The sequence below is a fragment of the Guillardia theta genome, assembly GCF_000315625.1.
Source record: "Guillardia theta CCMP2712 unplaced genomic scaffold GUITHscaffold_379, whole genome shotgun sequence".
Lineage (NCBI taxonomy): Eukaryota > Cryptophyceae > Pyrenomonadales > Geminigeraceae > Guillardia > Guillardia theta.
In genome coordinates, this window is record NW_005434302.1 from 392 (window position 1) to 12598 (window position 12207).

Here is a 12207-nt window from a genome sequence, read left to right on the forward strand (position 1 = left end):
TGCCATTGATCCCTTGATTACCCTACCCTTTCTAGGAAGTACAGAATGTACCTACCCCCCTACTCCTCACAGGCGTTACCTGCAGTTTCAATGCTGCTACCCGCCAACATGACGAAAACAAACCATGCTACAGCTCTCCCTCCTCCTCTCCCTCCTTCTCTCCCTCCTCCTCTCCCTCCTCCTCTTCCTCCTCCTCTTCCTCCTCCTCTTCCTCCTCCTCTTCCTCCTCCTCTTCCTCCTCCTCTTCCTCCTCCTGCTCCCTGAATCCCCCAACCTCTTCATTCCCAACCTTCCTCCCACTCCCACTCCCGCTCCTCCAGCTCCGCTTCCCGCTCCTCTCATTCCTCCCACTCCCCACGCACCTCGCATTCCTCAAGATCCTCACATTCTCAGAACTCCTCAGGCACCTCCCACTTTTATCACAGCTCGACATCCCCTCTCCAACGCTCCTCCTCTCCTTCCTCGTTCAAGTCGTTGTTGTATAGCTCATGCATGTTGCCATGTCGCATAGACTGACGTCGGTTGACATCTGAATCTGTCCATCAGACATGTCTGCTGGTGATGATCGCCCAGGGCGTTATTGTTCATATCAGTACAGATGAGAATGACTGCACTCATACCATGCCAAGACGCACCGTGATCGAGTCAGACTGGAGAACGAGATCCTGAGAGTTTGTTGAGGTGTGAGTGCAGTGTGATGGTATAATGACTTCCTGTGTGACTTTGTACTTGTCCAGCTTGTTGTGCTTCAGCACACCTGTCCAGCATGTCGTCTGACTCCCAGGTAGAGTAGCATCTACCTTGAGCAGCAGAACCTGATCTGATGTTGACGCTGCAGCACACAAGTAAAGCGCTGAAGAAGCTCTTCAGTGCGTACTGCAGCAAGGTGATGCTGGCCCGGTCATGAGCAGGAGTGTGACCCCTTGCGACTGTCAGAACGAGGAAGGGGACAAGACGATGGACTGGGAGGCAAGGATGTTGTGCTGACGTCGTCTCGATTGCTAACGATGAGGATTGCAGGCTCTGAGCTGCTTCCTGCAAGACTTGAGGATCAGTCCAGAGCTTCTTTCTCCTGACGAGGTCGAGATAGAACATGCTTCCGCGTTGCTTTTCAAGATCCTGCAAACGACTTCACTAATTGCATCTGTGTCCAGACCCATGCAGTGCTTGCAGAGACAGTGAAATCAGGTAATCCAACTCAAAGCTTTTTGTCGTGCATGCTGTTGCGAACTGGATTCTGTTATTGGAGACATGATCGATGCTCCTTTTTGCCTGTTCCCAGCGCTGACACCGACTTGCGCAGGCTCGAACGAGATCGATTTCTCGGAATTCAAGAAGTTTTTGCGAAAGTGAAGAACTTTTATATGAGGATCGCACCTTCGGTCCTGATTACCATCTCAGACTTGCCATCGTTGAGTTCAAGAAGAAGCAGTACAGGAACAAGTACGTGGCGCATGATGAGCGGTATGCTACCACTAGCGCTTCTCTGTTTGGTTGGTGTGATGACACTACATCTCTTCGTCAGGTTCACAGCTCTGCTCGCTTACATGCAGATCGATCGAGTAGACGAGATGCTCGCAAGGCGCAAGGGCAGTCAGCAGAAGACGGTCTGTGATAGCGACCGTAGTTGTAGCATTGATGGAGCAGTGAATGTCAATAGCGAGATTTGACGATGATGACGGACGTGCTGTTTGAGATCATGGAGATGATGATTATGGAGATGATGATGATATTGGGGGTGATGATGATTGGGAGGAGGAGGATCGGGAGGAGGAGGAGGAGGATGGAGATGATGATGAACTTCTTTGTGCAGGAGAAGAGAGATTCCAAGAAGAGTTCGAAAGGTGATGATTGCTTTGACATGATGGCAAGTGCTGAAGTTGCTTGTGCAGGAGGAGGGAGTCACAGGTATCGTGTGACGTCAGCCATCATAGCAGAATCTGATTTGGTTGATTTTACTTCTTCCGTCAGTTCGAGCTCTTCCAAGGTGGTAGACGTTGTTTTCGCACGTGCACCTGATTGTGAATGATCCAGAAGAAGGCTGAGAGACATGCGGATATCCTTCTGGAAGAAGATTTGGTACATGATGAGGAAGCACAGACTGAGAGGGAGGGAGGGGGGGGAGAAGGGGGGGGGAGAAGGGGGCGAGAGAGAGGGGGGGGAGAGAGAGAGTGACTTTGGTACGTAGGACGAGACACAGGAGGAAAGGCACGGAAAGCACCATGACAAGGTTAGAAGGAATTTTTGTGAGCGAGTTTGAGTGACATGTATGGAAGGCATCGGAAAGCGGGAGAAGGAAGGTGAGGGGATTCACATACTGAAGGGAGAAGCTGTTGGCTGGGAGGAGAGCGAGGAGGAAGAGGATGGTTTGTTCACCTGCAGACAGGAAGCGACAAGAGAGAGCCGAATGCCGTCTAGGAGGCCCGCGGTCGGTCGTCTTGCTCAAGTTGCTCGCGGCATGACGTGCTGGCTCAGGTTGAAGATGAGCGGGAGAGGCCACGAGGAAGCGTACACAGTGACGACGAGGTCTCGTCGGGATGGGATCAAGCCGCCAACCACAGGGAGGAGGATCACCTGCAGAAGAGGTGAGGGGAAGTAGAGTGCTGTGAAGGGTGTGAGGCGTCAGCAGCTCGAAACCTCCAGCAGGGGAGGAGCGAGACGATTTGAGCGAGGACTTCGAGGATGAAGACATCATCATACTGGACGAAGACGGTGACGAGCTCATGCATGGTGAGAAAGGCAACGAGCTTGACCGCGACCAGTTTGACGCTCGTGTGACACAGAGGGAGAAGAGATGCGGGAACAAGATCAGCACGACAAGCTTGCAGCAGAAGAACTTCACCCGCCCTCCTCCTCCTCGCCAGCAGCAACGGCAGGAGGAGAGGACGAGAACTCCGTCGTAAGGCATGCGAGCATGGAAAAGCGAAACCTGTCGAGGCCACAAAGCGCCGTGAGACCTCCGAGCGCGACGAGGCATCGACCAGACAGCGCTCATCGGACAGGATCGAGCTCGAGCGGGCTAGGAGGAAGTAAGACCTCGACTGCCTCCTCCTCCTTGTGACCCTCTCGTAGCAGTGGGAGGCAGCGGAGCCGGAATCGCCATGGCTGCCGACACTTCATCCCTCCTACGGCAGCCGCGCAGCAAGTGAGTGGAAGGAGGATAGGGAGGAGGAGGAGAAGATGGAGGAGGTGGAGGAATGATGAGAGTGGCAGGCTTCAGCTGAGGTGCAACTGCGGGGGGAGGACAGGCAGTCTCTTCCTCACGACAGACATGAGCTGGGAGCAACTTTGCGGGCACTTCCGGGCTCTCTTCGGGCTGGAAGATGACGTCCCCATCGTCTTCTCCTACAGGATCGGATGGGACGCAGAGAGGGGAGGGGGGAGAGTCTCCGTATGCACCTCCAGCAGCGACCTGACCCTGCTCTACGAGAGCATCGCGAAACATCCTCCTCCCCAAGGGACGCTCAAGGTGAGGATACCTAGGACTTGCTGCGATCTGACCTGCTCCTCCTCCCCTCCCCACCCCTGCTCCTCGCAGGTCAACTTGCTGCTGTCAACGGATGAGGAGTCTTCATCGGATGAGCGACACCCGCCGGAGGAGGCGACGGGCAGCAGGGAGCGAGACTCAGGTCCCGTGAGCATCGTAAAGAGCATGCTCACTAAGATGAGCAGAGCTGGACAAGCGAGTGGAATACATCCCCGGAGGAGCAAACCAAGGTGGTAGAGGTGAGGAGGAGGAGGAGGAGAGGGATGCGGGGGAATGCAAACTGATCGTCTGAAGTAGCTGAGCACATGAGCTTCAATGATTCGGATGCCTCGGCGTACCGTCAAGTGAGTTCGATGCCTCAATTCCATCGTCCTCCTCCCAGCCGAGACGTCCCTGACTCTTGTACCTTGTGCTCACTCCTTGTCCCAGCAAGCTGTTCGCCCCCCGCGGCCCCAGGTCTCCTCTCTTCCTCCTCTCCCTTCTCCTTCTCATCTTCCTCCTTCACCTCCTCCTCTCCCTCCCGGTCTTCCTCCTCCTCGTTAGCTATGTCCTTCCCTTTCTTTCGCTTCATCCATCCAGTATCCATAGCGACTGGTGACGTGCTGGGGTAGAGCGCTACCAGCAGGCCGATGTCAGCCCCAAGGAGCACGAGAAGTGGACTTGACTCATGCCCGCAAACGGTGAGAGTGAGCCAAGGGATACGATCCTGCTATCCTACTACCTTCCCCTCCTACTCCTCTCTCCCTCCCTCCCTCCCTCCCTCCATCCATCCATCCATCCATCCATCCATCCCTGCTTCTCCTACTCCTCTCCCTACTTCTTACCTTCTCCCTCACTCCTCCTTCCTCTGCCTGCCCCTTCACCACCATGGCCATCTTGTGCCTCATTCATGCTCTGCAGCAAGACTTCGATCTGTCGTTCAGCTCGTCACAGGGCATGCAGATCAGACCAGGAATCAAGGTATGTCTCATTCCTATCTTGCTCCTACATTGCTCCTGCCGTGCCCGCTCCCTGTCTTCTTCTCGTCTTCTTCTCGTCTTCTTCTCGTCTTCTTCTCGTCTTCTTCTCGTCTTCTTCTCGTCTGCTCTTTCGCGCGTTCGTCTTCTCTTGTCTTGGTGGCTCACGGTGCAGCAGCAGGGGTCAGATTCTCTCTTGCAGAACATATCGGAGAGGAGGAGTCGCGTTCAGAGTGCTTCTCGCAATCCCACGGGTCGACGAGAAGGGCTGGCAGAGCAGTCGTCTATGGCGCCCTCTGTACAGGTGACAGGACTGGGAAGAGGGAAGGGAGAGAGGGACGGAGGGCAATGGAGGAGAGGACGGAGAGTAAGGGAGGAGAGGGAGGAAGGAGAGGGAGGAGCTAGATTTGTCAAGCTGAGGAGGGAGCAGTCGGAATCGTCGCAGCTCAACTCCAAGGCCTACGAGAAGCTTCGCTCTTGCGTAGCCCTGGGGATCCTCCCGGCAGACGCCAAGGTGTTGATAGGGAGAAGAAGAGAGGAGGAGGGTGACAGGAGATGTGTCAGTTGAGGCTCGAAGTGGAGCACTGCACGGCGAGAAGACCAAGTGCAACCTTAAGGTACGGAGGAGAGGGAGGAGGAGGAGGGAACGAACGGTTGACAAATCAACAGAGGTTCTTCCGAGGCCTACGTAAAGAAATTTTCGACGTTCAAGTTCAGAGTGAAGGTGAGGAGAAATGAGGCGCTGGGGCGGGAGATGCGACGAGGAGGAGCGGGAAGGGAAGGTGAAGTCGGAGTGATGGACGTGCAGGACAAGATGAGCGCATGGAATGTTGAGGTGGAGAGTACTTCAAGGAAACCCAAGATAGGATCCTTTGAGGTTACGGCAGACCTGATGCCTCCTGTCCCTCGTCACTCACTGCGACCTCTTGACAGATCAACCTGCAATGGCAGTGTAACGGGTTTCCTTACGAGATCTTGATCTTTTCTAAGGTCCTTCCCCTCCCTCCCTCCATCCATCCATCCATCCATCCATCCATCCATCCTTCCGTCCTTCCTTCCCTTCTCTTGCAAGCTCGTTCTCGCTCGGGGCTGCTGTGACTTGCATCCGGCAGCTCAAGACCAAACGATGGCCTGACGTGGAGAGCATCGTCTCGACCCTCTGCGAGCTGCTGCCGAAGCAAGAAGAGGTGGAAGAGGCGGTGGGAAAGGAACAAGTTCTTTACTCGTCCGCTAGAAAATGCTGCTGAGAGTGGTCGATCAAGACTTGAACACCATCGGTGAGGCTTCGAAGCCTCTCGCGCACGCCTGACGTCAGTGGCAGGGGATGCTGAAGTCATCATCAGCGACCCGTACACACAAGCGGTGGAGCTGAGAGCCTGAGGAGACTGTACTGACCCCTTGACAGCCTCTTCGCAAGTCCTACAGCGACTTGGCCGGGGAGTGCGTCGTGTACCTCAAGGAGGTGAGTGAAGCTCCAGCACTCGCAACCCGCCGACCTCGTGCAGGGCGACTATGACATCAAGATCAACGCGGAGAAGTACAAGGAGATCATACTGACCAAGACGCTCAAGGTGAGGGAGAGGGAGAGGAGTGAAGACGGTGAGGCTGCAGCATCAGATCTCGGAGATCAACGAGGTGGAGTTGTTCTCCAACTGAGAACAACTCAAATGAAGGTCAACGCGAGATGAACGCGAAGTTCGAAGTGGTTGTACAGAGAAAAGAGACAGCAAGGGAGAGCAAGGAGGGACAATCTTGAACGCCAGTGCTCTGAGTGAGAAAGACGAGCTACTAAGCCACTTAAAATCAATTGAATGCGAATCAATAGAAACTACTAAGTCACTGTAACAATCGAATTCGAATCAATACTGTGCGATTTATTATGCAGTTTACAAGTCGCTGTTGTTAATCTTACTGCTGGCGGTAGTCGCAGTAGTTGTGGGAGCGGCCGCCATCGCAGCTGTTGACGAACCCAGTGGGGGGATGGTAGAGAGTCTGCATGGAGGTCAAGCGAGCTCAACAGGAAGAAGCATCAGAACTCACGCCGTAGAAGTCGTGGCCGGAACCCTCACCGTCGAAGTCACCAGCTCCGTCTGGGGAGATCAACGGTCAAGAAACCTTATCACCACAAGAGGATGGCAAACTCACAGAGGATGTAGCCGGAGTCGAGCTGGGTAGCAACAAGCTGGGTGAAGAGAGCGAACATTGTCTGAATCAATCAGTCAGATCGAAGATCGATGCAGTTTGGTATGAAATGTAACAACGAACTCGGAACACAAACACGAGCACACGAAATGAAATGCAGAGGGGTAGCATGCGTTGAAATTGGGAACGAAACGACAAAAATCAACCAGTTCTGTAATCAGTTGATCATGAAAATGACATCTTGCAGCACAAATTGACCGTGAGAAGAAAGTGGTTGATGATAGGATGGTGTGAACCACGAAGAAGAAGATGAATATGATGATGACAGTGAAGCATCGAATGGAGATGATGGAGGTATAAATCGCAGACTGATAACAGTCACTCCCATGTCGCATGTTGTGCATGCAGTCAAGACATCATTGTTGCCGCGGCAAGCGACATGGCAGACCTGCACTTGACAATCTATTTCCGGCACGCTTTTTTTATAGATGTTGGGGGTGGGGTACCCCACCCTTGGGATCATGTTCCTACATTTGTCTTTACACGGGACCGGTGGTGAGGTCCAGACTACCCCTGTTGCCAAGCCTCAAACCCACCACCCCCTCGCTGTTCTATTTCCATCCAAAGTGCAATTCAGCCGTTACAATGAAGCTCAGCGACTGTAACGGCTCCGCTCTGCGAGTTTCAAGGCCCGCACCGTCTGCGGCACTGCGGCACTGAACCGGCGGGCCGCCCACTGCCACTCAGCCCGCTCGGCCGGGCGCTGATTAGCCGCCAGGGCGCGGCAGTGACCCGAGTCGTGACACAAGAGCTGGAAACCCCATGATAAACGATCAGACGTGAAGTTTCTCGTGAATTCTGACGGTATGTAACAAGGTGCTAGCTGACAAGCCTGACCGTCGGACTCCGAGTCTTTGATGCAGAAGACTCCCGAGCGATGGCAGAACTACTGGGCCGGGCTAGGCTAACCCGGTGACCGTCAGTGGGAGACTCACTGAGTCAGGCCCTGAGGGCCGGGCGGCCGCTGCCACATGAGTTCTTTATAGTTTGAGCTATAAACCTGACAGAAAAAAAATGTGTAGGACATTGAATCCTACCTAGACCTAGCTTGCGTTTATATCATCCCATATTTGGTGCCTTTCTCCCGGCACTGCCGCGGCAGCCGGCAAAAGCTTTTTCAAATCAAGTCGGAAAATGCCGCACATAATTTCAAATATGTGAGAACAAATATCGGAACCTTCCCTAATCTCTCCTACTGAGTTGAGAAGTAATAAATCTCTCTCGCGCCATGCTCAAACGCGGCAGGCAAGATGGGGGCGACGATGAGCAGTCCGCTCGTAACAGCAATTGGAAAGGTCTCCGAGAGAGAGAGAACCACATCTCTTGGAAGGAGATAGCTCGGAATCGTGACGCGGTGGGGCATATGGAGGAGAGCAAGCTTTTTTGTCTCGATGGATCGTTGTGGGATCAGACCAGCTCTGGACAAGGAAGGCAGCGGGTGCTCTACTGCAGGGAATGCTTCAATGAGCAGTGGCATTTCATCAAGGAGAGAGTGTGTGAGGCCGGGCGTCTGGGTTGGATCCTAGGCCCTCCAGGGACGGGGAAGTCGACGACGACCATGTCCTTTATACAATCGCTGAGCATGGAGGAGGGATGGATGGTGATGTGTGTGCGGCTGTTGAAGTGGAGTTCAATTCAAGTGCTACAAGTTGATGATGGAGTTTTGAGAATTGCTGACTTGCCACGCAATGGTGCAGAAGAGATGCTGAGAAGGGTCCTCAGAGAATGGTCCCAGAGCAACAAGAAGTATCTTGTGTCCTTGGACGGTTACCAAGAGGATGTACATGATCTGGTGCTCAGTGAATGCATATACTGGCTTCACAAGGATCAGGAAAACCGGCGGGTTGTGATCACGACGTCGATGAGTTCTCGAGTAAAGAAAAAAATTGAGCTCGATAGAATGGAGAAGGTAGAGGAGCTGATGGTGTACTCGTGGACACTGGAGGAGTACCTGGAGGCCATTAAGTACGAGATGTTCTACAAGAGTGTGGCTAGTGTAATGGAATGGAGCTTGGATGCGGAAGAAGCCTCGGAGGAGACAAGGTCAAGAGTTGTCGAGTCAAAGTATCAGATTGTTGGAGGCTCATGCCGCCATATGTTCGAATGTACGACAGATCAAGCTATCCAAGAACTCTGTGCAGCGATGAACTCTGTCTCTCATTTCAGGACGCTCTTTGAAATGAATGTGGGCGACCTTTCAAAGCAGTTTGTCAATCGGCTGCATGGGAAGTATCGAATCGGAAACCAGGTGTACCGGACTTTTATCAGTAGGTTTGTTGCCAGGGAGCTAGCAGAGAAGCTCGGAGAATCGTTTGTGAGCAAGATTGAGCATCTCCATGGCATGACTGAGAATCCGTTTCTTCGGAGGATTTGGTTTGAGATGCTGTTCTTTGCTCGGATAGGACGAGAGCCAGGGCTGCAGGTCACCCTCAGGTCAGAGAATCAAGCCGAGTCAGAGAAGCACGACGACTGGCAAAGGTGTAGCGTAATACCTCTTGAAGCAAGGGAAGTACAGAAGGCTCTGAAGCAAGGGCCAGCAAGGTTGTGCCTGAAGCCGTTGAATTGGAATCAGGGTGGCTATGATGCTGTGATTGTGGACTCGAATGACAATTTGGTGCATTTCATACAGGTAACCATTGCGGAGACGCGTGACCTCAAATTGCGATTCATGTATGATTGCCTGCAATCTTTGGGCATTGAGCAAGGGGGGACCTGGAAGGTGGAGGTTGTGTTTGTCGTTCCAAAGGCGAATCTCTACAAGTTCAGATTGAATTGTGTGGAAGACGAATTGATACTTACACAGTACGGGTGGACAACAACAGACGCTCATGTAGTTGCAATGAACTCCAGACCGCAAGGATAGAGCCGACAGATCGATGAAGGAAGGAGGAGGGGTCGCGGAAGGAGGAGGAGGGTCGCGGAAGGAGGAGGAGGGGTCGCGGCCCCCTCCCCTGCATCATGTGATAGAGTGCCTCGAATAAATACATCCCAGATACCAACTCTGACAATACCTCACCTCCGCAGCCTTGGGCACGTCACTACCCCTCATCTCTCCTTCCACGGGTGCGTGCCCGGCACCTTTTGAAGGACGCGATCCTGGTGATGATTGGTGTTCCCTGCCGGTTCTCAGAGAAGGAACCATGGCATATAAGCTGATGACGATCAGCAGGCATGAGGTAGGTCCTCCTGACGTCTTGATCTCACTTGATGCCACCAATCATCATAAGCGTCTCGTTAGGGCCACTGGGTTGCAAAGGCTAAAGACGTTTTGCTCAAGACCTCAACCAAACCCGAACATTGCTTCAAGCTGAGAGCGAAGCAGGACATGCGGAGCAAAGCTGCGATACCACCGTTTCCGACTCTAGCTCAGTCACCTCATGCCTCATGCTGGCGACTTGAAAGCAGCCTGTGCTGCATTCACACATTGATTGTTTGGCATGCTGGAAGGAATACCTGCCCCTTCCGACATGTCCCCGTTTCCTGACTTTTCTCACTGGCAAGCTGCAAGATCTTGTCATACATCTGTTCATACTGTGACACATGTTGTACACACAACCTTCGGGAAGGAGGGAGATCGCCAGAGCGATCACTGCTTCGTTCACTAGAACACGACGAGCCTGGCACGACCGTCTGATCGGACGGCGGGCTACTGCTGAGTCTACTGAGTCACTGAGAGAAAAGACAGCGAGGCGGCCCGGTTGAACCAACTTGCCCCTCATCCTGCCGACCGACTGCCGCGTCTTCTCTGATCATCACTGCATATTCCGAGGCTGCCGGCCAAGCCGACTGCATGGCAGAGTCCGATCACTGAGCCCGGGGAGTTCACCGGGCCCGGCCCAGGCCGGGCTGAGCCGCCCGGGAGCCCCGGACTCAGTCGCCGAAGATAAACTGCATGCACAATTCTTGAGGGGTGGGGGTGTTGAAAGAATGGGTAGTCTCTATCAAAATGGGGGTAGTTGCACAGGGATGAATGGGGTGGGTGTGAACAAACTACACCGGTGGGCCGGGGTGGAACGCAAGCCATGTTGGCAGGGATTGTAATGAGGAGGATGGGGACTAAGACGACGATGATGATGAGAATGATGAGGACGACGACGAGAAGAGAGATGATGACAACACACAACTTGAGGCTTCACTCTCCTCCTCTTCGCTCTTCTCCTCCATCCTCTCTTGTCTCGCGCTCCAACATCTGCCCCCTACCAAGGCTGGACGCTTTCGGAGGTTGCAGGGGAAGAGCGAGCTTATCTAGCGCTGTCGAGGAAGTGAAGGACGAGTCGAACGCAGCAGAGGTCAACCCAGTTGTGGAAGAGAATCTGAAGGAGCTCCTTGAGCTCATAGAGGAGAAGAAGGGTGCCGACGTTCAGGTCCTCAATGTCAAAGATTACCCCAAGTTGATAAACATCTCAGAGTACACTGTGATCACAACGTGTACGAGCAGGAGACATATGCGGATCGTTGCCGAACACGTTGTGGAGCACTTCAGGTTGAAGGGGATGCTGGTGGAGAAGGTGGACGAGAACGATGAGGTGATAAAGGCGTCCCCCGCCATCGAGGGCATGGAATCGGATCGCTGGATGCTCGTAGACCTCAACGAGATTGTGTTTCATGCTTTCACCCAGGAGGGACGCGACTACTACAAGATCGAGGAGAACCTGCGGACTGAAAGCCCCATGGATGGGATAACTATGACGTGAGCGTGCATGGGACATGATTCTTGTGGGGGGCAGGGGAGGGGAGGAGAGCGTGGAAGATTGTTTTTTGAAGGCAGGAGGAGCGAAGGAAGTGTGGAGAGTAGCGATGGAGATTTTCCGTGTACAAGTTTCTTCTTGTTCCCACGATCGCAATCACAAATAAACCTCCTCTTCGCTAGGAGACACCCAACCGATCCTTCCGAGAAACTCCTCCTCCTCCTCCTCCTCCTCCTCCTCCTCCTTCTCCTCCTTCTCCTCCTTCTCCTCCTCCTTCTTGCAGACCCACACCTGCTCTCCCCTCCCTCCTGCCCTCGCTCGCCGCCCCCGCCCCCTCCGACCTCCTACCAGCCCCTCTGCTGCCGTTCAGTCCCCATTCCAACCCCCGGGTTCCCTTGTAAACATACAACAAGAAATTCGATAGCCGTTGGCGGGCAGGAGGAGGAGGGAACTGAACGGCAGGAGCGAGCGAGCGAGATGGAGACGAAGATGACTCACAGGTGAGAAGGAAGAGGAGAGGGAAGGAAGGAGGAGATAGGAGGAGGTGCGGGAGAGGAAGCGGAGGGGAGGGGGGGCAGGACTTTGGAGAGGAGAGAGAGAGGAGGAGGGGAGAGAGAGAGGAGGAGGGGAGAGAGAGAGGAGGAGGAAGGCGCAGGAGCTGATGAGGCCCAGCCTGATCAAGGCAGTGTCGGGAGAGTTCGACCTGGAGAGCGTGTACAAGTTGACGCTCTCGCGGATGAACATCAAGACGATGGAGAACCTGGAGGCGTGCGTGAACTTGCAGGTAGAGGAGAGGGAGGGGGAGGAGGGGGAGGGGAAGGAAGGGGAGGAGAGGAGGGAGGGACACGAGGGGAGGGGAGGGGAGGGAGGGGCA

The 12207-nt window shown here is 54.0% G+C and overlaps 3 protein-coding genes across 3 annotated transcripts; all 3 read left to right on the forward strand.

The window, feature by feature from the left end:
- Nucleotides 1–766: 766 nt before the first annotated feature.
- On the forward strand, nucleotides 767–6099 carry GUITHDRAFT_166933 (hypothetical protein; the record flags this gene model as incomplete). The annotated part of the gene is made up of 34 exons (XM_005818107.1): nucleotides 767–784; nucleotides 839–886; nucleotides 1021–1080; nucleotides 1155–1188; nucleotides 1304–1349; nucleotides 1402–1464; nucleotides 1526–1607; nucleotides 1814–1844; nucleotides 1893–1987; nucleotides 2189–2230; nucleotides 2277–2300; nucleotides 2476–2585; nucleotides 2630–2730; nucleotides 2784–3029; nucleotides 3073–3145; nucleotides 3214–3469; nucleotides 3539–3629; nucleotides 3673–3726; nucleotides 3785–3831; nucleotides 3917–3943; nucleotides 4099–4167; nucleotides 4388–4447; nucleotides 4622–4747; nucleotides 4874–4957; nucleotides 5008–5060; nucleotides 5113–5167; nucleotides 5252–5320; nucleotides 5377–5433; nucleotides 5556–5642; nucleotides 5678–5720; nucleotides 5765–5805; nucleotides 5849–5905; nucleotides 5949–6014; nucleotides 6055–6099. The coding sequence occupies 34 exons, from the start codon at nucleotides 767–769 to the stop codon at nucleotides 6097–6099; spliced, it is 2460 nt and encodes an 819-aa protein (XP_005818164.1).
- Nucleotides 6100–8008: 1909 nt separating this feature from the next.
- On the forward strand, nucleotides 8009–9508 carry GUITHDRAFT_122608 (hypothetical protein; the record flags this gene model as incomplete). The annotated part of the gene is made up of 1 exon (XM_005818108.1): nucleotides 8009–9508. One exon carries the CDS (start codon nucleotides 8009–8011, stop codon nucleotides 9506–9508), a length of 1500 nt encoding a protein of 499 aa, XP_005818165.1.
- Nucleotides 9509–10667: 1159 nt separating this feature from the next.
- GUITHDRAFT_122609 (hypothetical protein) lies at nucleotides 10668–11339 on the forward strand (the record flags this gene model as incomplete). Its single annotated transcript, XM_005818109.1, has 1 exon — nucleotides 10668–11339. The coding sequence occupies one exon, from the start codon at nucleotides 10668–10670 to the stop codon at nucleotides 11337–11339; it is 672 nt and encodes a 223-aa protein (XP_005818166.1).
- Between the last annotated feature and the right edge of the window lie 868 nt (nucleotides 11340–12207).